This window comes from Ornithodoros turicata, chromosome 1 (genome assembly GCF_037126465.1).
Source record: "Ornithodoros turicata isolate Travis chromosome 1, ASM3712646v1, whole genome shotgun sequence".
Lineage (NCBI taxonomy): Eukaryota > Metazoa > Arthropoda > Arachnida > Ixodida > Argasidae > Ornithodoros > Ornithodoros turicata.
In genome coordinates this window covers 44,693,675-44,718,800 of record NC_088201.1, presented here as the reverse complement: position 1 = coordinate 44,718,800, position 25,126 = coordinate 44,693,675, and the positions used below count along the sequence as shown (strand labels likewise).

The 25,126-nt window shown below is 42.3% G+C and overlaps 3 protein-coding genes across 11 annotated transcripts in view; 1 reads left to right on the top strand and 2 right to left on the bottom strand.

The window, feature by feature from the left end:
• Nucleotides 1-3,165, bottom strand: part of LOC135378129 (probable phosphorylase b kinase regulatory subunit beta) — a 42,833-nt gene extending 39,668 nt beyond the window's left edge. For 4 of the 8 annotated variants that reach the window (XM_064611021.1, XM_064611023.1, XM_064611026.1 and 1 more), the window contains exons 1-2: nt 2,975-3,165; nt 1,260-1,317 (exon numbers count right to left, since the gene is read on the bottom strand). In XM_064611021.1, the coding sequence (XP_064467091.1) occupies nt 1,260-1,279 (20 nt within the window). In that variant the 5' untranslated portion in view covers nt 1,280-1,317; nt 2,975-3,165. The remainder of the gene's footprint in view (nt 1-1,259; nt 1,318-2,974) is intronic. The other 4 variants (XM_064611028.1, XM_064611024.1, XM_064611022.1 and 1 more) reach the window with 3 other exon arrangements.
• Nucleotides 3,166-4,373: 1,208 nt separating this feature from the next.
• Nucleotides 4,374-18,524, top strand: LOC135378125 (differentially expressed in FDCP 8-like). Of its 2 annotated transcripts, none has more exons than XM_064611013.1 (11): nt 4,374-4,785; nt 4,854-4,912; nt 4,984-5,133; nt 7,056-7,197; nt 8,491-8,555; nt 9,865-9,964; nt 10,401-10,522; nt 11,133-11,246; nt 11,303-11,524; nt 16,449-16,558; nt 17,102-18,524. In XM_064611013.1, exons 1-11 carry the CDS (start codon nt 4,554-4,556, stop codon nt 17,175-17,177), a joined length of 1,392 nt encoding a protein of 463 aa, XP_064467083.1. In that variant the 5' UTR covers nt 4,374-4,553; the 3' UTR covers nt 17,178-18,524. The 2 variants fall into 2 exon arrangements, with proteins under 2 accessions (XP_064467083.1, XP_064467082.1); XM_064611012.1 differs by having other exon boundaries at nt 10,338-10,522.
• On the bottom strand, nt 16,980-25,117 carry LOC135378127 (flap endonuclease 1-like). The gene is made up of 12 exons (XM_064611019.1): nt 25,011-25,117; nt 24,829-24,922; nt 24,646-24,748; nt 24,475-24,577; nt 23,609-23,672; nt 23,405-23,514; nt 21,260-21,396; nt 21,102-21,168; nt 20,807-21,025; nt 20,078-20,142; nt 19,883-20,000; nt 16,980-17,421 (listed from the first exon to the last, which is right to left on the bottom strand). Exons 2-12 carry the CDS (start codon nt 24,908-24,910, stop codon nt 17,347-17,349), a joined length of 1,143 nt encoding a protein of 380 aa, XP_064467089.1. The 5' UTR covers nt 24,911-24,922; nt 25,011-25,117; the 3' UTR covers nt 16,980-17,346.
• Between the last annotated feature and the right edge of the window lie 9 nt (nt 25,118-25,126).

Sequence of the window (25,126 nt, the reverse complement as noted above, 5' to 3'; positions counted from 1 at the left end):
CTGAGCTTGAAGTAGTCCTGCAGAACTACCTGCCACAGAAAACATGCAAGCATCCCTCAGTAGCCTTCATTAAGATGCTCCCTATACCATGGTAACCGCCAGCATGATTCACAAAGTTAGCCCATGCGTTCGCCCCGTGAGGTGTGTCACGTTTGTCAAGGTGACCGAAGTGTTAGGCTGAGCTTATTCACTAAGTGTTTTCTGCTCCACACAAGAACTATTGCTGTACCTAGGCAGAGCAGTCCTGAATGAATGACAATACTATTATTATCCAAAAGAACAACAACACTTTTAGACATAGCTGGCCAAAACTGCGCGAGGCCAACTCCCATGTTGGAAGCTGTTTTGATAACTTGTTACTGTTTCTCTTGAAAAAACTGAGTTCACTTGCTCCAAACTGACTTTAGTTTTGGTCTACATGAGCTACAGCAACTTTGCCATCTTTTGCTTTGGCAAGTGCACGCAGCTCGAATCTGTCATGCAACACACACACACACACACACACAAAAAAAGGTTAGAAAAAGTCAATAATTGTTGAAATTATTGGGTATCAATTAAAAGTATGAAAGCCATCTCCAAATATATTCAGGATAACTGCGATCATCACAAGGAATAATCAGACGAAAATAAGAGAAGTAGTGGATTTGATAACAAAATAAAATGAATGAAATTATACTCAGAACTCCTCAAATAAATTTTATGCCAAGTGATGAACTCAATACCACTGTGCAGTGAGCTTCTTTGTAACGAATATATGCAAGCATCCACATTAGTCTAACCCACCACCAAGTGCGTTAGTCAAATCACTACCAACAGTCATTAGAAACGTTCTGCACCAAGAGACAAAACTCACTATAGAATGCCAGCCACTTTGATTAGTAGAGTAGAGCTAACTAAAAGAAAACTTTACGACTACTCTAAACTAAAAAAATAATGATTTATCTGAATATATTTTTGTTGTCATTCATGTCAGTAACACCTAGCAGCAGCAGACAGAACAGAAGGACAGCACACATGAATTTGAACAATATTCAAACCCTCAGCAGAGGGTACAACAGAAAGAAATGGTTTGCTTAGAAAAAAGAGAAAGAAATAAGATATCCCTCTCTGTGTTTGTATAAATTTATTATCAATTAAAGCACAGATAACAGTTGTGCAACCCCACCTTTCAAACTATTTAATAAATGTAAATGGCCAGCATCCCACAGTGACCTGCACACCTCAGAAAAGAAGCACATAAAAGACATTGTTATCAATACCTTGGGCTGAAGAGGCTCATAGCTCATGCTATCGGAACCAAAAGTAGAACCAAGATTCCTGGTAATGAAAGTACTGACATTTAACATGCCCATGCATTAAATGAAGGTTAGAAGAGGTAGATGCTACAACAGTAGAGAACAGCAATAGAATGAAACCCCTGCAGCACACGTGCCAATTTCAGACAGATGAAAGTGGTTACATTTATAAGACTTTTCCAGAGTTTAGGTGTGAGCGGATGCATATTGCTGATATATTCAGTGGCAATAACATTTATTTAATTGCAAACAGAATATTTCCTCACATGTAAGTATAACCTGCCCCACTGCTCAGTTTTGTTTCCAAAAGACACTGTAAACTTCAAAACTTGCATACTTTTCTTTTGGAGAAAAAAGAAGACCTCTCGCATAATCTATACCAGTTGAGAGGAGAATAAATTACTAGACTGGCAGCAGTCATCCTGTGATGCTTTGCAGGAGAGCAAGCAACAGGAAGAGAGACATCTAGAGATTGCACGCATTTGCTATTGGTTTGACCTTCAAATAAAAACACCAGAAAGAAAAAAAAAAACATCAGAATACAGCACCCAATGTGCCAATGCTACCAATGAATCCAAAGGTACACCCAGGGGAGTTACGGCAAGGCATCATAGGCACTGTAACATTGGGGAGCGGGCTTTCTGAAGGTAAAATTTCAGCAAAAAGAACTGTATTCTATGTATGCCTAGGCCATTAAGTAGGAAGTTCAATTTATCTAAGAATAGTTTAATCATAAACAAAAATGTCCTGGTAAACAGTGTAATAATAACTTTTCTCCACTTGTCATGTCTGTCCTGCCTTTTCTTGAGCTTCAATGATGTACAGTCAGAAGCACTAAGCATACCCCATTGGCAGTTTTTTTTTTTTTTTTTTTAAGTGTGGTCATGGCAATCAATATTTTTGATAAAACAGGAACACACATTCCCCAATGTGGTTCTACTTAAAGCAGTGGTTACAAAACCTATCTGAACCATGCTCCCAAAAAATTTGCATCATGATGTTACATTTGGAGCTCTGTACCCTGCGCTAAAGATTATGTTCAGTATTTAGTAGTTCTAATATCTTTGTATGAATAGCTTCACAAAGCTGCTTCTCAGCAGTGCATTGTTGCTGACAGATGTTGTTGGAGATGTCCTTTCTAATCATATTTGGTCAAAAGGTTTAACTGTATGACAATTACTTCGAAATTAAATGTCACAAAGTTGTGTGGATTTTCACTGACTGTTTTGTGTCACTGTTGACAACTTGCAATCTTGTCGATGTAACCTGTTTGTACGGCCTGGCAGTTGTCATTTGCCTCAAATTTTAAAAACTATATGAACTTCGGGAGTTACCCAACATTAATTTGTTAGGAATAGGTTAGTAACTTAAATTTTCCCTTAAGTACATCAAGTACTCAACCTATTTTTGCACGAAATGAAGTGGACCGGTTTCATTCAAAGCTGTAAATGACATACGAATTTTGTGAAGCAAAAAACTGAGGAGCAGGGGTACCCACTACTTTGCTGAAACCTGAATACCGCAACTCCTGATCGCAATGTCACACAAGTAATCCTTGTTAATGAACTCACACTACATTTATTTTCGCTAAGATGCACATTTATTTCAGTTAACGGACTAGAAACGGGATATATGCAATCCGAACGATTTGGCATCGCTTGCAACATTCTGGTACTCACTCGCACGGTATACCCTACGGCGAAGTAGTAGCTTGTAATACGAAAGTACTACTGATATGTACTACTCAAGAGTTACGAGCTGCATTGAACGCACACATCGATACAGTTTACGTTACGCACATTGCCTATTGGCATCTCAGTTCAGAATTACCGACCTCCAACCTTCAAACACACATAAATAACAAGATGGATGGACGGGTACAAAAAAATAAAGTCCGGAGACAACAGATGGCGTTGAGGTTGGTTGAGGCTATTTAGGGAAAATGGCTAAATGATCGGTGGTGTAGAAATTTATTTAGGAAAGTATTATAATTTGTACACATGCAGCATGGAGGAAGGAAACACAAGGAGCGGCCCCTCCGACAGTTTTCTATCCGGACGAGCGTAGCCGGCCTCGCATTGCATTCTGGGATGCTCCTGTCTACCACGTGACCGCTCACGTGACCCTCCAGACAGCATGGCTCCAGCAAAGCAGACGACGCGAGCTGTAGTTGCGTTGCAGTTCAGATGGCAGTATTACATTGAACACGTGCTTGCACTTCATTTCTGTGTGTTCGAATGTTTACTGTTCTATTAGAAGACCAGTCACACTGTGCAGAACACAAAAGGAGTACGCTGGATCGGAAACATCACGTGTGGCAACGGTTACTTCCAACGTATGTACTTTTCTTGACTAAGTGGTAAAGAATGCCGTTCCATTAATCAGATATGGGCAACAAAAGAAGATATGAAATGAATCTGCGGCAGAGTTTGAGGTCCCAAATGAACAATTCAAGATGACTCGAAGACACACGGGCAACTAAAGCGAGTTACCGTTTACTTACGAACAAAACGCGTTCCCGTGACAGAGCTGATTTCAGTTCAACGAGAGCCGTAGCCGGGACAGGAACACATTACCATACGTCGTTTCTACGATGGTGCTCACATTTTCACAATAAATTACTTTCAAAAACCAAAATCATACGGAGAGCAGCGCGAGAAATAAAGCCTTGCAAAACCGAAACTTTGGAGAGGATCACGTGGTGGACAGGAAGCAATGGCGATTTTGACTTGAGCGACCGCTAGAGGGTGGCTACGCTAGTCTGGAGGGAAGAGCCGCTCCTTGTGTTTCCTTCCTCCATGACATGCAGTGAGGTGATTCCTCAAACCATCAAACCGACTATATTACTACACCCAGCCACGTGGCGCAAGCTACTACCCGTTACAAAGGGAACAATCCATAGAAAAATCCATCCATTCACGAGAGATAAAGAATAAAAAAACAGGGAAAACGAAGTCCCGGCTTAATGCATGGTATCATAAGAACCCACAAGAAGATGCAAAATTACATTTAAAAACGGAGAGAGAGTGCAATCAGAAAATTAAAAAAGTCGTAAATTTTCTCTCCCAGGCGGCGACATGTGCCCCTTAGTAAACATGGCGGTATGGGGTGGAAAACGAAGTGGGAAGTGGCGAAGCTATGCTAAAAGTTATTTTATAAATATATCATAGGACATACGACGTTCACTTGTGGTGTTATTTGCTGCGTAATTTCTTGTTATTTTGGATAGGAAAGTTAGGATCTGTTTTATCTCGTTATATGTATAATTTTTTTTTCTGTTTTAAAAGCCATAAGTATACGGAAGCAGTAGTTATCGTAGACGGTCGTCTTCGGAAATATCAAGATTATATCAAGATGAACGCAGCGGTTACAGACATTTTAAGCTCAGCTGCGGGACAGATTTCCAAGGTCTTGAGAGAATCTGGAACTGTGAATGGCAGTGATTCATTACAGCATTGTGAAGATCATCCTCAAAGCCCCAAATTATGCGGTCTGGATACTGAGGACTTACTTGAACTGGATATCCCCCAAATTCATTTAACGAAATATTCATTTCAGATATGAAGTTGATCGACGCAGAACTGGGTCTCTCGGAAGAACACTTTTCATGCTCTGAGGTGATAAATCTAGATCCTTGATAACATGGGGCATTGATGATTGAAAGTTGCTACCTCGTTGTATTCATCAGGAACATTTTGGATTTTGCACGATAGAAGAATTGGAGATTGCCATTGAGAACTGCAAAGAAATGATTCTCGAATCTGAAGAAAACTCTGCAAAAAGAAAAAAGCTAGTTGTAAAGTTAGTTCAGCTGAGGTTGAAACTGCAAGATATAAAGGTGAGTACTGGTTCTAATTAGTTTCACTGTACTGGGGAGAGTATGGTGTCACTTCTTGGTAAAGACAGAAACATAAGCAAGACACAAGACACACACAAATGACACAAATGGGAAATGATTATATATCAGAACCAGCAGAGGTGAGAATCACATTAAAGGGTCCATGAAGTGATTCCCAAAAAATCTTGAGTTCTCAGTGGAGAACACATTGCAAGGAGGCTTATTATCTGTAATATATCCTATTTTTGTCATATTGCGGGCACAGTTCATGCGCAAGAATAAGCATTGAGTGGTCGCCCGACACACCCCCTGCAAGCGGACTGACGTCACTTTCGTCTTATGTTGACTCCAAGGCTGCACCAAGCCAAGGTCGCCTGCTTTTGACGTCACAGCCAGTTTCTCCGTCGTGCTGGCAGTGGTGGCGTCGAAGCAGTCACGTTTTCTGCCAGTGGTTTTTAGTTAATATCTCTGTTATCCTAACCAATGTTGGGTTTATACTCCACATGGTGAATGGATTAGCAGCTAGGAATGCATTGCATATGCTTGCAGAGGTTCTTGGGATCTCTTCATGGTCTCTTTAAGTGCCTTCTGATCATTAAAAAAAAAAACACTTTCGTGTCTTGTGGCAAGAAGATGAAAGGTTCAATGTTCAAAGGTTCAAAATCAGTCTTCTACAAGATACTCAAAAAAGGAATTTAAGTAAAGTTACTGAGTACCAGGCAAAAGATAACTGAGTGGAGTACTAAATACCCAACCTTGAAGTATATTTCAGTAGTATACTAAATACTCGCAAATGTGACTCGTTTCATTCAAAATACTATCAAGTCGCAGTTTGTGACATTCACTGTCGAACAAATACGAACAAAGTGAAGACAAAAACGAATACTCTTGTTTTTCCGTGATGTCTTCTCAGTGCACGCTCTCCTCCTCGCTCTCCTCTGCAGATATGTCACCCGATAATGTAGCTCACGCAGATACCAGTGCTGTGCTTAGATGTGGAAGTAGAGCCACACAAAACAAACATGAATGAGCAAGCCAGCTGAAACTACATGTATTGTTTTAATCAACTGTTCCTTTCAATTATTAACATTTGTAGCCTTCCTCGCTCGCTATGACTCAATGAAACATCGATCAGGAAAGTGACAGCAAAAACCTGGGACGCGAGAAAGCACAGGACTGGTCGCACTTTCAACCATTTACTACATGAAACAATCGCAACAATGTCGCGCACGACTCTATGAAACACCAGAATATCTGGGATGAGGTTTGTGTACCTACATGTAAGTGGCGTAGCACCCAACCAAGACACTGCAAAGTTAATCTTTTTTTCAACCTTTCTGTCTACAAAAAAAGAAAGGGAACATCTTAGGGGTAACTTCAGAAATGAGTACCGTAATTTTCGATGTATAACACGCGTGTTATACACAAAAAAAGTTGAAAAAATAGGCCGTGCGTGTTATCTATGGGTGCATCCTATACATCGATACATTTCCGCATAGGACCGCCAGTGACCTTGTATAAAATGCGTTGTGATGACGGGCCAAAATCCCATTGAAATCAAAGGGTGCGTGTTATGCATGACGCGTGTTATACACCGAAAATTACAGTATGCGTTACTTCTAAGAAGAGACTGATCCAAGTCTGTTCTTGAGAAGAGCATTATAGATAAGTAATAGTACGAAGAATTCAAACTATACTTTGTGATACGATAGTGTCACAAAGGGAGCATGTCACAGTGGTGTCTCTTACTGCTTTCACTAAGGTTCACTTTTTATCGGGGAGTGCAGAACATCATGACCAGTTTTTACCACATTCCCCTTCGGTAATGAATGGATGGTTGTGGAATGCTGAAGTGTGTACAAGCATCAGCTTGTACACACTGTAGGAAATAAATCCCCATAAGCATCTCCCTCTGTTCACAGGATGCCGATGTGCCGTCTGCTGAAGTAAGAGCTGTGATGGGACACCACTTTGAAGCCCATAATTATGAGCGTGCGCAGCAGTACTGCGAAAAATGCTGTGGAAGCATTTGGGGTGTATTATATGGCTTCTACTGTTGTAAAGGTATGTGTGCAATGAGTGATACAGCTCCCATGAATACAAAGGCACAGGTTTGACATCTCAAGGTTGTGCTGTGTCTACTCCTCTAATTTTTTGTCTGAGTAATTATGTGTCTCATAGGCTTTGACCAGGTATTTGTTGATCCTGCAGAGGGTATTCATTTCGTAAAGACTTGACGTGAGGCAACGGGGAAATCATCGATGATACACGTACAGTAGTACAATGGGAGTACTCTTTTGAAAAGTCGTAAGGTTGACCCACATGGTACGTATTTCAATGTGTGAAACCCTCCACGTCATGCACTCCGTAAAGTCTGAAGCACGGGACCAGTTTTCCGTACGTAGAACGGTGTGTTACAAGGGCCCCGAATTTCACGCATCTTGTAGAAATCGCGAACATGCGGTCGCCACTAGAAATAAGCATGACCAAGATTCGTTGCCTTGACAACACTGGTATCTCTTTAATGCAAAGCCACATTTTTACGCGACCACATTGGTTCGCTCTGCACATACGGGCTCCGCATATTGCGGACACATCAGTCGCGCAGCTTTTTGCGTGCTATAGTATGTATGCGTCATGTGGGCCAACCTTTACTGGGTCTCTCTTATGGCTTTACAACTTTCGTTTCTTGTAGCACTTGGAATAAAAATGTGAAGGGGAGTGCACCATTTTGCTGGTGTTTTTATGTCCTCGCAAAATATTGGTATCAATAACAGAAAATACCGGCATTGGAATTCGCAACCAATAAAATTTACAGATTTGGAGTGTCATCGTCACTTCAGGCACACACGTTTGATGTTTCGTACCCGCGTGTTGGCACCATAAATGCCTGCTTTCACGAAACCGGCATATAGGCCACTATCTCGGGCTGGGAGTTCTATATAGGCCCGTATGAGCCAGCCAGTATGTGCGGGCTTCGTCACACTTCCGTGAAGGTCAGCTTTTAAAAGTGCTTTGTGGAGCAACAGCAAGCAACGTGTACTGCAATATAAACGTCCAGCAAAATATTCTCTAATTTAGCAAATGATTATGACAGTGAAATTACGCACTTATACATAGGGTCTGACTTTTTGTAGGTTAAACCCAATTTCTCCCTGATTGTATCAGCAGCAACTGATTTCACCCCGAATTACAGATTTGAAAATAGCACCCGGTTTTTTTCCTCGAATCCAGGAAAGGCACTTGACATAAAAAAAAAGAAGACCTTTCTTATACATTATCACGCTCAGCCTTGTACTTTGCACGTTCAGCTGGTTATTTAGTCGATCTATTTATACGGATATTTGTCCATTCTAGACTGTGGCTACAAGTGTCACTACAAGTGCCTCAACACAATCACAAGGACATGTGCCTACAGAAAAGTAAGCTTGAAAGAGCAGTTATATTGGGCAAGAAAGATCAGTAAACCTGTTGCCATTAACTGTGCACATCAACTATTGACTCACAAGTACAGTGAAACCTTGATGATACTGCGAGTTGCTATGACCTCTCCCACCGTGTAATATTTTCATGTGTACTGCCAAAGTCCACATGGAAACAATCCCATCTTCAAGAAGTTGGAGTGCAGATACGTGCCAAATACACAGCAGACAATCACGCAGCACTCACTACCAACATAAGAAGCTTTACTGGCAAAGCACACAGGGACGGGCGCTTGTAGGTTTTGAGGCCCTTATGCTTCGTTATAAATCTTCTGATGTTGGTAGTGAGTGCTGTGTGATCGTCTGCTGTGTCCCTGTCCTGTAACTGCACTCCAACTTTTCTGGATGTGTCTTACCAACAAGCCAAACCGTTCACGTTAATCTCATCTCATATTAAAATCGTTAAAAAATAGTAAAGACCCCAGTGTGAGGGTACAAAAAGGACAACACACAAAACAGCACAGTTTTTAACGCTTTTCAATTTCACCTTGTCTTTATGTTTTGCATTGCATCCTTACGTTATTACATGTACATGCTTATAAGCTAATTCATATTTCACATTTGTTGACAGCTAGCAAAGCTAGGGCTTATTCAGTGCATGAGCATAAAGCAAAAGTAACATTTTGTGATGTGCATCACATACCATACTGTGCATGTTCAAGCCCCCTAATAAAAGACAGACAGATCTCCTAATAAAAGACAATGTGTTGATTGTAAATGTGATGCTGTAATTTAGGTATAGTTTGACTCTGCTGGCGATTTTCTTGTGCTTTGTGATAGCACACATAAAATTACACGCCAATGTGCTGCATACTGTCACAACTGGACCTGTTTGAGAAACTATATTGCAAAATTATTCAGAAGCACTGAAGAGGTGCCTGGTGTTTTCTTGAGTCATTTCTGGGTATGGTGCAACCTTACGTGATATGACTCTACAACAGTAACATGTCTTCTTCTGGATCTATGCTCTCTCATAGCAATTTTATAAAAAAACATTAAAGAATAAAAAAAATACCCTGTATATAATGCAATATTAGGTAAGTAACAAAAGCTGAAGCTATTTAGTTGCACATAATGTACGAGTTAATAGCTCAGCTAGCTTCACCGTACGAGGACTGCACAGTTGTTTCAGCCTTATTGGTTCATCTTTAGCAGTGTGCAGGGCAAACAACATTTGAATGGGTGGCATCAGGGCATGTGAAACGTGATATGCTGTGTGCTTACAGACATGCATAATAATTGCCTGCAGGTACTTGAAAAACCAGAGTACATCCTTGATATTTGCCCTGAGCAAGGATTGTCTGCTCAGAATTACAGATGTGTGGAATGTCAAACAAGGATATTTCCTCGTAAGTTTACTTTCAGTTTTGTTCATATGTAAAATATTATGAAGGCCAGATGACCACAAAGAAGGCTGTACTTGCTGAGTGTATGAGGGTTTAGTGACCTGAGCATTGCATTGCATGTGATGATTCTCTGTGAACAGTTGATTATTTTGCATCATCCAATGCTTCTTCCTTGCTCAATTGCATCCACGTGTCATTTCCTCTGTTGTGTGTTTTGGTTTCTCAGTGTTGTCCTTTAATCTACTCTTGCTCTCTTCCTTACCTCCTGTCTATTGAAACCTTCATGCCCCTTTCCTTCCTGCCTTGCATCCTCTGGCAACGTGGGCAAAATACTAAACATCGCCTATGGGCCAATATACGACTGTATGGCCGCAAGGCTTTGTCGTTCTGGGCTGGACTGGCAGCGCTTTGACGTCCTACTCTCTTGGGTCCCTGATAGAACAAGGACAGCCTCGTCGATGTGAGTACACAGGGCGCTACTACTGCTCAAGTTGCCACTGGAACAGCAACAGCATCATCCCAGCACGAGTAGTGCATAACTGGGACTTCTCACCCAGAAAGGTAATCAAGAAACTAACATGGATGAACAGTTTCAATGTACTCTGGAGCACATGCTGGCCTGGTGGCACTTTGCGGGTTGCTAGAGCACTTTACACTATTGGTGATAAACATGAAAAACGAGTACAAGGGAAGAATCATCATCTTCATTATAGCGAGTGCCGAATGAAAACGATGAAAGAGGCATCATTATCTTCTGTTATTGTTTTCTTGACCTTGTTGAATTTTGTTGTGTGACTACATATTCTGCGTATTGTGCGCCTGTAGAAGGCTACATAAATGAGGAAAGTGTAATATTTGCTCCAAGGACGACACAAAACGACACGCAAAGTGCCTGAGTCCACGAGGTGTCATGTCATGTTTGTCAAATTTGTTTGAATGACTGAACGCTAATTCTTCTCTCAAAATTAGCTCTCTTTATTATGGGGGAGCATGACAAAAATATTTATTCCTTGAATGATCGTATACCATAGGCTTTGCAGATGTAAATTCGATTGCATACAGATGATGATATATTTTTATTGATCACCCAGCGTAGAGAATACATAAAAGTATGCAGTAAGTAAAAATAAGAAGTTAGATAACTAGCAGTTGCATTATTTGAATGCTCTAGGTTTGCCGTGCATCGCTACAGTTCTTAAGACTCATGGTGAAGAAACCAATCTTGGACCTAGAACAGCTAAATCCAATGCTATTTTCCTTTGTGGATGACTTAAAGCGTGTGAAGGTAGGTAATTAACTTTGTAGAATACCCGCTGTTACACCATCACTTCATTCCTTCAGAAACTACGCAGTGACATCCTGGTGATGAAGTTGTACTTGACATCATGCCATGCAGCTCAGGATAGCAAGCTGCTACTGCTATTGCACAAGCGACAGCATTTTGTTGAGAACTGTCACATGTATTCACTTCAAGACCTAGTGGATCTTCATGATGGCTCGCTCCTTACCTACATCACTCAAGTCCATCATGTGTTCTTCAAACATATCACCATTGAATGTCAGGTGAGAATACTTTGCGCATCTGATGGATTTATCTTTCAGACATTATATTAAAGGAGCTGTATAAGGACAAAATCTGATTGCTGATTGATACTGATACTGATCTGATACTGATGTGTTGGAGCACTAAATACACTGCAATCTTGTGGATTCGAATGTGAAGGGGACCGAAGATTTGTTAGAAAAGGGAGCCGCTCTGAATGAGGGCTTGATGCGTTGGCAGCGCATGATGGCTACGTCGGAGACCCGTCATAGCTCGCTAGGGCTTGTCGCACATTCTCGTTCTCGGTCTCATGATCGTGGAAATATAAGAGGCTGTTTCTTTTCAGAAAAGCATCAAAACAGCTCAGGGCAAAAATAAACTTATACAGGCTTGCAGTGATGGCCACTAACTACTTCTACAGTAGTTTAACTGTAACTACTAACTACTTTGCGACGGAGTAGTTTAACTAGTAGTTCAACTACTTTTTAGGGGAGTAGTTAGAACTACTTCTTTAACTACTGCAATGTATTTTAACTACATCTATAACTACTTAACGTTGTCCATCAACACCAATCCCTTGTAGTGTTCTTGGGCACCTAAATATGAGCCACAAGCAGTGATAATGATATTTAAAATATACATACCCTTGTGCCTACATTAGAGCACTGCACGGGCCTAATTTTCAGGCCCGTGCCCGGCCCAGGCCTGGCTGCTACGGCCCGCACCCGGCCCGGGCCCGACGTCTTGTATAGATTTCCAGCCTGGGCCCGAGCCCGAATCCGCCGGCCCAGGCCCAGCCCGTACCTGACTGTTTCCATGTTCAGGGCCGGTCCCAGCCCTCCTCTGCTCTGTGTGTTCTCGAGGCTCGGAGGCGTATTTAGATTTACTAAAGAGCACAAATGGTGCTGTGGTACTGTGATGAACATGTAAGGTTTGTCTGCGCAGTGTGGTGACATGTTGCACATGCCGCAGGGTAGGAATGCGGATAATCTGGACTACCTGGGGTTCTTTTGACGTGCGCTATGCTCTGGTCTCCTTTCAAATCCGCGTATTGAAAGAGCACAGTGCAGTGAGGAAAAGGACGCAGCTAATTGGTGGGGAGTGACGAGGTACGCTCTGTGTTTCACAGGTGTGTTTCTCTGCCGGCAACCCGCTGTGTGCTTGGTGCTTGCTTGCTTGGGAAGGCAGCGTGCAGTGGCGCGTGGGCGATATGTACTCGTATGTACCTTGCGGATCAAAAAAGGCTCATTTCTTCTCTACTGCGCATGCTCCTGTGTTATTCCCCCTTCTCGAACTCTCACGCGAACGAAATCTGTCAGAACACCTAACCTAACTGACCCTCGTACAGGACTCTCACGGGAATGAAATATGTCCCAACACCTAACCTAACTGTCCCTCGTGACGGACTTGCTCAGCACGCCCGCCACACCAAATGTCCCCAAATGTGTGTGAGTGCACGTGTGAAATCCAGGTCCATTACACGAAATAAGCATGATCACATATAAAAAAAGTGATAGTTCTCAGATGAGAATACCATGATACACCATATCGAATGAAAAAAAAAGTGGCATTAAAATTCAGCTGTCCAGTCTCGCCAAATATGTTGGCGTACATTCCCGACCATGGTCGGCGTTGTCAAGCCCGCACCCGGCCCGGGCCTGGTGGCTGAAACCCGAGCCCGGCCCGGCCCGCGGGCGGGGCTTTAGGGTAAGCCCGGGCCTGTGCAGTGCTCTAGCCTACGTCGCCTAATTCACATACTGTCGTAAAATCCACTGTCTGTCTCTTGTATATATTATGCGCTGACAAAAATGCTTGCTGTAGAAATATTTTCTATGGAGTGAAAGCTTCCGCTATAAAGGTACGTACAACATACGACGGTCCATGTACGAGATTTACACTCAGGCTCCTTAACTAGACAAGCATTAAAAGTGAAGGTTTCGTTTAGTACACATGCACGGCACAATTGCTCTAAACCTCCGTACTCATCAAACAAGTAGCTCAAAGTAAAAGTCGGAAGCACAATCGTGCCGTAAAGCTTGCAGCAAAACCGGAAGTAGTTTGTGCCTGCAGTAACCTAACTACTGTAGTTAACTACTCAAAATATTAGTTTAACTAGTAGTTGCCACTATATTTCTGCAAGTAGTTGATAACTACTTTTTAACTACAGTCAGGTAGTTTAACTACCGTATTTTCACGCGTATTAGCTGTGGCTTATGCGCGATTTGTTTTTCTCACGGGCGCCCTGCGGCTTATCCACCGGTGCGGCTTATCTGATGACTATTTTTTCCTGGTATTTTCCCCATACGCCGATTTTAACGAAAGGGCCGACAGTGTCTCTGGAACAGCACTGCCCTGCCGACGCACGAACAGTGCGTAACAGGGACGGGTCCACATTCCAGTAGATTGATCTTCCTGGTGCATTCCCCCAAGCAGCTTTAAGGAAAGTGGTGACAGTGATTCACGTCTTCTGGAAGATCACTGACCCATCAGCCCACGAAAAACACCCGACAAGGGCACAATCCGATCTTGGTAGAACTCCAGAACTCTGACCTCCTCTGTTGTACACTGTGCCGATCCCGGAGCATGGACTACAGGGTTTATGGCCTTCTCTATGGTCTCCTTTGTCGCACAAATCAGTCGTCTCGTATTGCCCGCGGCTTATCTGCCAGAAAATTTTCAAAACGTCCAAAAAAATGCGTCCTGCGGCTTATCTGCGGTGCGGCTTATACGCGTGAAATTACGGTACATGTAGTTAACTACTGGCCATCACTGCATGCTTGCATTAGTTTCTTCAGCTGCGACTCTATAAACCTCAATTGTGATGTTAAGTCTAACTCAATTGTGAACCCTGCGAACACAAATATGAAATATCACCAACCCAATTTGAGAAAACTAAATTGCTGCCTTTTTCTTGGCTGTGTAGTCAACAGAAAGGGTCTTGATCCCCTCAAAGAGCGAGGCCTGCTTGCTTTTAAAAGCGATAAAACCCCGGTGCAGGGGACACAAAGAGACAACACAGACAAAGCACTGTCTGTGTTGTCTCTTTGTGTCCCCTGCACCGGGGTTTTATCGCTTTTAGATGTACCACCAAACAGCCCGGTTTTTATCGCTTTTGCTTGCTTTGCCAATGATGAGCAAATGGCATCATTCGACACACAGTCAGTCACTCGTTCCTTACTCCTGTTTCCTCTGGCATAGTATCGCTTTTATGACAAGTGGACTTTTATAGATATAAGTAAACTTAGCATTTAATAAATAAAGGTGTCCCTGACACGCCAGCAGCGCGCCCGCTGGCACGCAGCCGGGACTTCCGAGACGATGCGGAGTCTGGCGCTGCCTTGCAATCTTGTCCGAATAAACCGGTGCACACGTTCATGTGTCCGGATTACCGGGCATTTTCCCTGATTGAAATACACATGACTTTGATGGGACCCGGGCGTCAGTTCGAATTATCTGGAAGTTCAAATTAAGAGATTTCAAATTATCGGGATTGCACTGTAACGCGTTCCTACAAGAAATGCGAATGCAGCATAGATGTGCTGCAGCACACGTCTGATACACATGTGCGCCAAGTGCCCCCTTCTATCTTGTACAGCCCATGTCATACAGCTAGAGTAGATATGCTACAATGTAACGGAAGATGTAAGTAAACAGGCACAGTAAAAGGTGCATATTCCTGAGCAGTTCCGAGTGGGGTGAGAGGGGCAGCCGACCCTGGACCTTGACCAGGGGATGCCAGGCCCCTGGAGCTGATAATGTTCATTCAAGTGAGAGCTGAGATAATTTTTGCCAGTTATTGCAAAATTTAGGTTCAGTCAAGCTGATGTTCTCCCATAAGCTCTGAAAGAAGCTTTCGCATGGCACACTTGAGTCATGCAAGCTGCCACCCCAGGCCAAAGTTGGCCTTTGGACGAATCTGGTGCAGCACATCTTGTGTTAGAACAGTGACAGCAACAGTGGCAACTTCTTGAGAATTCCTTGTGCAAGCACGGTGCCTTAGTGGCAGTGTTTTGTTATTACATATATCGCTCGTCACAACCTGTACAGGGAGTAACCATAATACTCTGTGTAGAGTATTACCTCTTCTACTTCTTGCGAGCGCCTTCGAAGTCACGTACTCTGCAACGCGCGCAACTAATCCCCGTCCGTTATGTGCTGTGGTTAAACACACTGTGCTCTCACTTTAACGCCCTTGGAGGCTATGGCTCTTGAAAGTGCCTCCTTCCTTCTTTTTGAGTGAAAAAATTGAATCTCGCTTCTCGATTTTTGCGCGTCTTACTGTCTGCTGGGAGCATTCCGATGACTATATGCAAGGAAGTGCTTTAATGGGAATCGTTACATCGAAGTCTTGTTTCATATTCCTCAGTGTGTGAGCTGACGGGAACCAACAATTTCATCATAATACCGGAGTTATTTTTATATCGAAGATCGTAATAAACGGGCTCGACTGTATTTGAGGGAAAATATTTCTCAATGAATATCATGTCAGTGGTGTCCTTCAGTAAGGGTGGCTTTGAATAGGGGTTCCTAGTCACTTCATTGTTCCATTAAGACATCTTTGCAGAAATTTCATCCGTTTGTCTCAGCCACAAACATCAGCAGTATCACTACCCCTTGTGCTTCATTAGTTAGATGAAGTCTTCATGCTTTTCACTTCTCCGCGGAACTATGTAGTCGTTGAAGCTTGAGGAGGAGTCTCTAAATGTCTTTCACAGAGTTCTTTTGTTGATGCGTATGTGATACCATCCATTTAATTACTTAAATAAGCATGGTGTGAAATCTACCGTGTAAATGCAAGATAAGTAGCAAGTTGGGATTTTGTATTAGCGACATACACGAGCGGCGGCCAGTCAACAAACCAGCTGATGTTTCAGCACATTCCTCATGCCGGAAGAATAAATCGGTTTCTGACATAGATTGATTGCGTGCTGTGTATCTTTCTAGGGGTGCCGTGGCAAAGGATTCCTCTGCACCCTGTGCAAAAGTGACCAAGTCCTCTTTCCCATGGAAGAAGATACAGTTGCCTGCCCAGGCTGTTCCACCATTTATCACAAGTTAGTACTGTTCATATTTGTGCAAGTGATCTCCAAACTCTGGCCTTCCTATGCTTCTCAAAGGCGAGCAGGTTTTTATGTTGCCACTTGCGCTTCCAAACTTTCATTGATCATGCTGTTTTGACATTTGAAGCAATTCATCGAAAGATAAAGCAGTTACATCTTTTGTTGGTATGCAAGTTCCTAGAATTTCTCACTTTGTCTCTCCTAATAACAGCACCTCCTCTAATATTCCATTCGCAAGCTATAGCCCGCACCACTTGACACTTGGTGTGGCTGTTTGCAATTTACATGTATGATGTACCTACAAATATATCCTCTACACATAGCTTGAATATTTGCTATGCAGCAGGGTTTCCTTCTCATGCCACAATATTTAACCTCATTTAGCAAGTAGAACCACTCTCTCACTGACGACCCATAGAGAACACTTGCCACTTTATTAGATACATCAAACACAATCTTAACGCAAGTCTCCTCACATCCACAGAGTATCTTCTTGGTAACCCATTGAAGCTATTTCTCTTTGTATCTTATCTACAGAACTTGCAGGGAGCAGAAGAAAGATCCTTGTCATCGCTGCCAACGACGGTCTCAGCAACTCCAGGCAAAACCTTGAGCATTCTCATCATTTTAGCATCCACTGTGATCTGACAGCATATTTGTGTATAGACAAAGTTTTTTGCATGCATTTTTAATGTAAGGTAAGAGCTATGCACGTATTATTATTGTTGTTGTCAAACGAGATGCATGCAACATGAAGTTTTATTAAATGCAGTCTACCCATATCATTTGCCCTTCTTGAATTTGCCACCTCCAGTTGCCCCCTTCTTCTTTTTTGAAGATTTGTCTTTTTCTTCATTCTAAACGTGTGAAAATAATACGTTTTACAAGAAGCACAAGAATTTTCAGGTGTCACTGTGGAAAGAGCTTGTTACATATTATGATAGGCACAATTGTTGCTCTTAGGTCTGCAGCAAATGGCTATGCAACTATAGCAGTTATGTACTGCCAGTGTACCATACATGTACAGTAAACACTAAATAACAGGAAGGACTAGCTTGAGGACTAGTCTGCCATGAACCTTAATTTCAACCTGTGCCACTTATATTTATAGAACACCATTAAAAAATTGGCACAGAACTTTGTTCATACTTGACAAATCCTCATGTGTAGGGCACACTTGTGTGTCTATGAATGTCTGCCACTGATCAAGGTTTGCACCAATGCTAATGCAAATAATGTTTGCATCAAAAACACTTGCCAGCGACCACTGTTGGAACGACGGCGCAACGTTGTGCAACAGACATTTAAAAAAAATTGTCTATTACACATACGTAACTCAAAATTCTTTAAAATGGCTGTCCGACTGAACACACGCTATGACTAGGGCCTGACTTTTTCGGGTTTTATTTTTGGCCAAATTCGGGGGGTAAATATCGGGTGATATTTTTCATTTGAAAATTCGGGTGTATTCGGGTGATTTTTTTTTTTTTTGTTTAATAAAAATTTGTCTTAACATGGAACTAATGTTTAGCAATGTTATCAAAGTTTATTTTAATGCACGCTTATAAGTGTGCCACGCGACCCGGATGTTTTCGGGTAGATTCGGGTTAAACCCGAATTTTACAGATTTCGTTCGGGGGGTAAATATCGGGCAGATACGGGTTTAACCCTAAAAAGTCAGGCCCTAGCTATGATTCTGTTATGGTAGATAGGAGAGATATGTTACATAACACAAGCATGGCCACTTGCGTGACACAAGTATCCTTAGTGTTGCCATTGCCACATGTCAGTGATTTGGTTACGGTGATACACTCATGGTGGATTGAACACACATTAAGCAGTGATATATCGGGGGAAACCCTATTTATAAGACGGCAGCTGGCCTATATCGGGTGTTCCCAGAGCCATACAGCTCTTGCACTTTGAAGCCAAGTGGGCTAATAAAGCGTTTGCAACCATTCGAGGAGTTGTGTTTCTGTTTCCACTGTAACAATATCTTTGTGATGTGAAAGTCACTGATATAAGCCATCGACCACTGCCTTTGCAAAGAACCACTACACAAAAGTACTGAGAGTGAAAGAGGGGTAGGGAGTGTCTTGAAGAGTGTGTTCTGGTTTATAGTAGAAAGGTCAGAACGAAAACGTCACTATCATATGGCCTGTGAGTGTGTTGGGGTGAGGAGATGGTAGTGTAACGATGGAACAGATATTCTACATCAAAAGCTTTCTGCCACACCAGCTTTATAATGCCATGTTAGTGCCACACGAGGCTACAATTAATGTACAGCTGCCATCAGATTCAACTGTAATGCACAAGTGCGTAGCCAGTGCTGAGGAGAATTGGCTCTGGCACATGCCACATTCTCACACATTATGGTATAGTCTTGTGGCAGCTATACAGACAGTTAAATAGGGATAATGCGACTGAAAAAAGTAGTGATAGAGGACGAAGAAGAAAAAAAAACAATGTTGGAGATACATATCTATGGAAAGAATACCCTAGTAAACAGAACTGCTATCATAGAAGTGAACTGCATCAGCACAATGTGTGAAAATGCCAAACGATACAGGACACTGTTTACCTGTGTGCATGTAGCCATGAGCGCCATCACGGTAGGGGAAGTGGCTTCCAGAAACGTAGGGTTTCTGAGCCAAGACAATGTAGTTGTGGGTGCAAAAATTCTGCCCGAATGCCGATCATTATGACCCGCCCACCCCTGGAAAAAACCCTGGCATCACCCATGCATGTATCATATAAATGTGATCAGGTATGAGTAAAAGGCTGGTGTTTAGTTTTGAGATTGTTTTTGTGGGCATTCCTTGTTTGGGCAGATTGCGCATTCCTTTTTCGTAACCAGAGACTTCACAAGCAGCTTAGCCTAGTTTTGTTTGGGAACTCGCTTTCTAGTTTAATAACTGAAAAATATGGGCACAAATACTGGTGTTCCACATATTTCCACTTTTGTATCGTAGGAGGCTAAGGTTGTCTCAAGGTGGATGCATGAACGTCGTTCTAGATGAACAGGAGAAGACATCTAGGTCAGCATGCAGCCATCAGATTCTTTACCATAGCCCATTGGCAAAATAGATTAACACATACCTCTTGCAAGGTTACACAAGTGCCCTTTGAAAGCAGGATAATGTAGCTGTATTGACAGACTCTCTTATGCTAGCAGCCAGGGCAAATTTTTCTTTTTGAATGGTGAGGGCCAATCAATGGTGTGGAGACTGTAGCAGCTCTATTTTTACATGCACGGTCTGAATTTGGTGGGACAACCTGTATAGTTTTTACTATGATAAGAGCAAAGGTATTCACTACCTTGCGTTTGGGTGAGGGTTCAGATGGCAGAACTTTAAAGAAATTGTCGAGGCGGCCTTGCATCGTGGTGGTCCTGCCTTTCAGCAACTTCTTGGCTCCATTCCTGATCCTCTCCTCACTGCAATGAGTTAAGACAATAAGAGAATGCAACTGCCAGAATTGTTCTCAGTCTTGAAAACATAATACACAACGTACTTGAATCCGTTTTCTTCACAGAGGAACTTTACAAGCCCATCTTCGTCTGGTTCTGTCCACTTCAGCTAAGGTAAATGAATTCACTGTTTTCAAATAACATAAAGAAGCTAACTGGTAGCTTTAATTAAACTTGATTAAGACACCATAAATATTATTCTCATTGTATTGAAACTGTTAGGTAGCTATATGTTTATTAGTGTTAAGTGAAGTATGTATAGCAACACTAAGGTCAGGCTACTGCATCAGTTTGCAATATTAAGGCAGAACTACATAATTTCCCCAGCAAAGGGTACGGCTACTGCATTAATTAGCAATATTAAGGCGGGATTACACATTTCAACCAGAGAGGGGCAGGGCTACTGCACTAATTTACGGTATTAAGGTGGGTTGTATGTCTCGGCCAGACAGGGATGGGGCTATGACATTCATTTGCGATAATAAGGCGGAGATACATATTTCAACCAGAAAGGAATGGGGCTACTGCTCTAATTTGCGATATTCAGGCGTAGATAGGTACATGTTTTGGCCAGAATGGGATCGTGCCACCCGTCTGAGGCTGCTTCCTCAGATCGTTTTTGTAAATTTGATTGCGCAGTATATTTTGCATGATGACTCCTGACAGCTTGACAAATGAAACAGGCTTTCAAGCCAGGTTAAAGGTTACCATGCTGCTCCTTTAAATGTGATTTAATTACAAAGCTTGTATATATGGTTCATGCTCATAACTACCTGGACGTCATCAGCAGGTGTGACTTCAGGCTCCAAGAAAAGCTGGCGAGCTTTTTTGAATGGCCAATCTTCAGGTACTGTGAACTTCTTTGTATCAATATTTTCTACAATTTTTTCGATGGTTTTGTGTTGCTTGATCAGTTCAACTGCACGCTTTGGGCCAATTCCTCTTATACTCTCACAGTAGTCACAGCCCAGCAGGATACAGAGGTCCACGAACTGCAATAGGTCGAGCAAAGCATATTGTGAAAGTTATCTCTTAGAAGATACACTCCTAAATGGTGAAAAACCTTACCTCTTCTCTACTCAATTCCAGCCCATTCAGGGTCTTTTGCAGATTGAATTCCTTGATTGGCATTTTTCTAGAATAGTTATAAGTTATAATGAACAATTGGAACCAAAACAATGTATTGTTCAAAAAGAATGCACAAAACGTAATGTAGAGGGACATACCGAGCTTCACTGTAGGTCATGTGGCGCAAAAGGATATCTGTTCCAAATGTGAGCCCGTCCATGTCCTCTGTGGCAGTGCCATATACTTTGCCACCCTTGACGAGTTCTGCGCACTGGGCTTCAGCTTCACAAGGTGCCTATAAAATAAAGCTTTTTAATTATGTTGCTTTTAATTAGACATTAACACGTAGCAAATTACATACAGCATACATATTCCACTACAAATGATAGTAATTGTGTAATATACTATACAGAGTGTTTCAACCTAACATGTTATAAATTCCTATTAAAAAAATCTACTTGTCCGAAAAAGATGGGGTCAACGGTACTCATCTTTGTGGAAGATTTGCCACAACTTAGGGCTACTGTTATCAGCTTTCTTCCGCAGGAAGTTGAATTTCCTGAACTTAACTCCAAATTTTCTCAAGTCAAATTTTTGCACCAGAAATATCCAGCCTGTATAGGAGATACCCCAAACCATTAAAAAACACATTCCCTATTCAGACTTGTACATGCGCCATGTGCCAGAAATAGACAGCCCATGTAGGAAATACCCCAACCCATTAAAAATACATCCCCTATTCAAACTTGTACATGTTACCGAAAAAAGGAACTGTTACAGGAATACTGTTACTCATTACCTTAGAGAAAAGGAACTAAATATGTTACTTATTACTGGAAAGTGAAAAGGAATGCGTTCTCATAGCGGAATGCTTTCTCATAGGAATGCGTTCTCATAGGAAAAGTAACAAGTTACTTTTCCGTAACTGGTGCAAGGCAGTAGTTTTCGAGCTGGAAATTAACACAGTCAAACAGTAGGCATACATGTAATCAACACAACTAGAAATAGTTGTATGTGCCTGTATGTATGTAAATAGTTGCCTGTATGTGCTTCTTTAAATTCAACGACAATGTGCTGGAGGTACTCAGGCATTTTGTTTTTGAAAGGCAAAAAACGCGCAAAAATACCAAGTTTGCAGCGCGTTTTGCCTCCTTCTTTCTTCTAACAAACACCACAGTAACACTATGGTGAGCTTCACCATCCTACTGACCAAGTCAGTGGCCCTCCTGACGCCAGAACTCGTATGCTTATATAAATCGAGCAGGTGCAAGAAAAGAAAAGAGAAAAACAAAAAACATTCTGGGGTTATCGACTTCAGTTAACGCATAAAGCCGGGCGCCATCCAGTTCGTGTTCTTGGCTTTTACAGAATGATCTCATAACCTCAAAGAAGGTCTTAGCAAAGTCAGGAAAAGCATGAGGTGGTTTTTCCAGAAGGCCCCATGTGGTCAGTGACACGAATGTCGGGAACCTGCTGACTCAACATCCAGGTCAGAAAACACCGTCCCTATGCTTCGCACGTGGTGTCACGTGCGAAGCATAGGGACGGTGGGCCCATTTCAGACGGTCCTCCATACTGAAGCAAAAGGAGAACGTCGGAAAAAGAAGAAAGGCAACGAATTGCCCATTTTTGTAACGAAATCTGTTACTAGGTACAAATTTTAGAAAAGTAACTAAGTCATTATTTCGCTCCTCAAAAAAGTAACTCGTTACCCAGTAACGAGTTACGTACAAGTCTGTCCTTATTGCACTGGTAACAGCCACAAAAGGGTGACCGGGTGATGAGTGTGGCCGGCAACATGCGAGTCACAAAACAACGATTTCCGCACCTGTTCTTGAACTGTACCGATGCAACAGGGAATGTGTTTTTTAATAGGTTGGGGTATCTCCTACATGGGCTGTCTCGAGAAAAGGGAGAGGGCACAGACTAACTGGTGCATGATGATTAAAAGAACGAAAAACTGAAAGACACGGGACAAGCAGACAAACACGAAGAAGAGACACTTCTTCGTGTTTGTCTACGTGTCCCGTGTCTCGGTTTTTCGTTCTTTTAATCATGGGCTGTCTACTTCTGGCAAAAAAACATTACCGTGACTGGGCAAAATTTCGAATTGAATTCAGAAAATTCTACTTCCGGTGAAAGAAATCTAATTAATGTAGCCCAAAATCATGGCAAAAGTTCCTGGAAGATCTTTGATCACATCGTTTCTGGATGTATAGATTTTTATAGGAATTTATAACACATTAGGTGATACACCACATATAATAATTTGGGGTACTCGCTGCAAGAAGTGAAGTGCTTACATTGATGTAGGGAACTCCCATGAGGCCCAACAATTTCTTGCAGTCTTCGTTATGCTGCCGAGTTACCTTCACGAGTCGTTTGCTGAACTTGTTTATGTCGTCTTGAATACCTAGTGTTAAGAAGTGAAGACGAGGTGAGCAGTCAAAACTTACACTTGAGGTAACACACCGTAACATGGATTACACAATACTAAATTTACATACCTTCTTCCTCAGCCTTCTTCAGTTCTTTTTCAGCAGCTTCTCTCCTCTCTTGTCGTTTTTCAAGCTATAATAATAGTGGTATAATAACAGCATGACCATAAAGACGAGTGACCATGTTTATCTTTGCAGACAGTGTTCACACAAATGACACTTTCTGTTACTCTTGCACTGCAGTACCTTTGGGATTAAGTGAGGGAGCACATGGTTCACCCATTTCCCTGTACACAGTGGCGTAGCCAGAGGGGGTGTTTCAGGGGGTTCAACCCCCCAAAATCGTAGCTTTGGTAGTGCATTTGGGAGAGGAAAACGAGGGTAAAATCCTCCTCCCCATGTAAAGCCCCATAGAACCCCTCCCAAAATCTTTTTCTGGCTACACCACTGCCTGTGAATTATGAATTCAGGACACAAATGACAAGATGCTGAATTTGTTCACCATCTCATCAATGACATGCAGACCAGTGGCGTCACTAGGGGGGTGAGAGGAGTGCTGTCCGCACAGGGCGCTGCACCAGTAGCAATGCTTCCTCTCTTTCCCTGTGGCGCGATGACACCAAAAACAACATGAGGAGCGTTGTGCGAGCACATGATTTTTTGCTTTTTCTGTGTCTGGTATGATATTGTTATTTATCGTGTATCGCCTGGTACGGAAAAGGATCCATTATTGGGGGAAGGTGATGCAAAGGACTCCCGCACCTGGTGATGCATACCCTAGTTATGCTACTGATTAATGATGCCACCACCTAATGATTGCCACTGGGGGGATGCTACGAGTGTGTGGGGGTGCTAGGAAATTCCCTGGACTGCAGATGAACTATAACTGCAAGATTTTGTTGTTCAGTCAAATATGTCTTACGACTCGTCTTTACCTCTGATGACTTCATATCTGGAGGTTTGCCATCAAACACGTACACGGGCTTTATGCCATTATCAATCATACGTATTGTCCTGTAGAAGAATCCAACCAGGTGGCTGTTGCAAAAAGGGAAAAGCAAAGCGCGTCATTATTGATCGTCGTACGAAGCACAAAGAAGAACTACCTAGTGGTCTCTCCATCGCTGTTTGTAAGCATGTTATTCTCTTGCCGAACAGCAATGAGAAACTGATACAGGCACATTGATGCATCAATAGCAATCTTCCTGCCTATTGACAAAAAATAGACATATGTTATGTGACAAAGTACATCGAGAGAGACGGTATCGCTAATAAAGGTACTGTCTTACCAAAATAGCTCTTGATGTCGCCTTCCTTTATTGCCGATGGAGCATGGTCAGCGATAACTTTCGACAGGCCTGTTATTCCCATTCTGGCAGCAACCTGCAAGAGGTTGAGTGAGAACACGGGGACCTTAACTACGTAAACCAATAAGAAAACTACTGTGTACCTTAGCCAGCAGAATACTTACCCACTCGTCTTTTGATCGACCGACAATACGACGATACCGCAGGCAAAGCGGCGATTGAGGATTTCTCCCGCGTTTATATTGATTTGGATTGTCTTGGCTTCTGTTGTGCTGGTTGT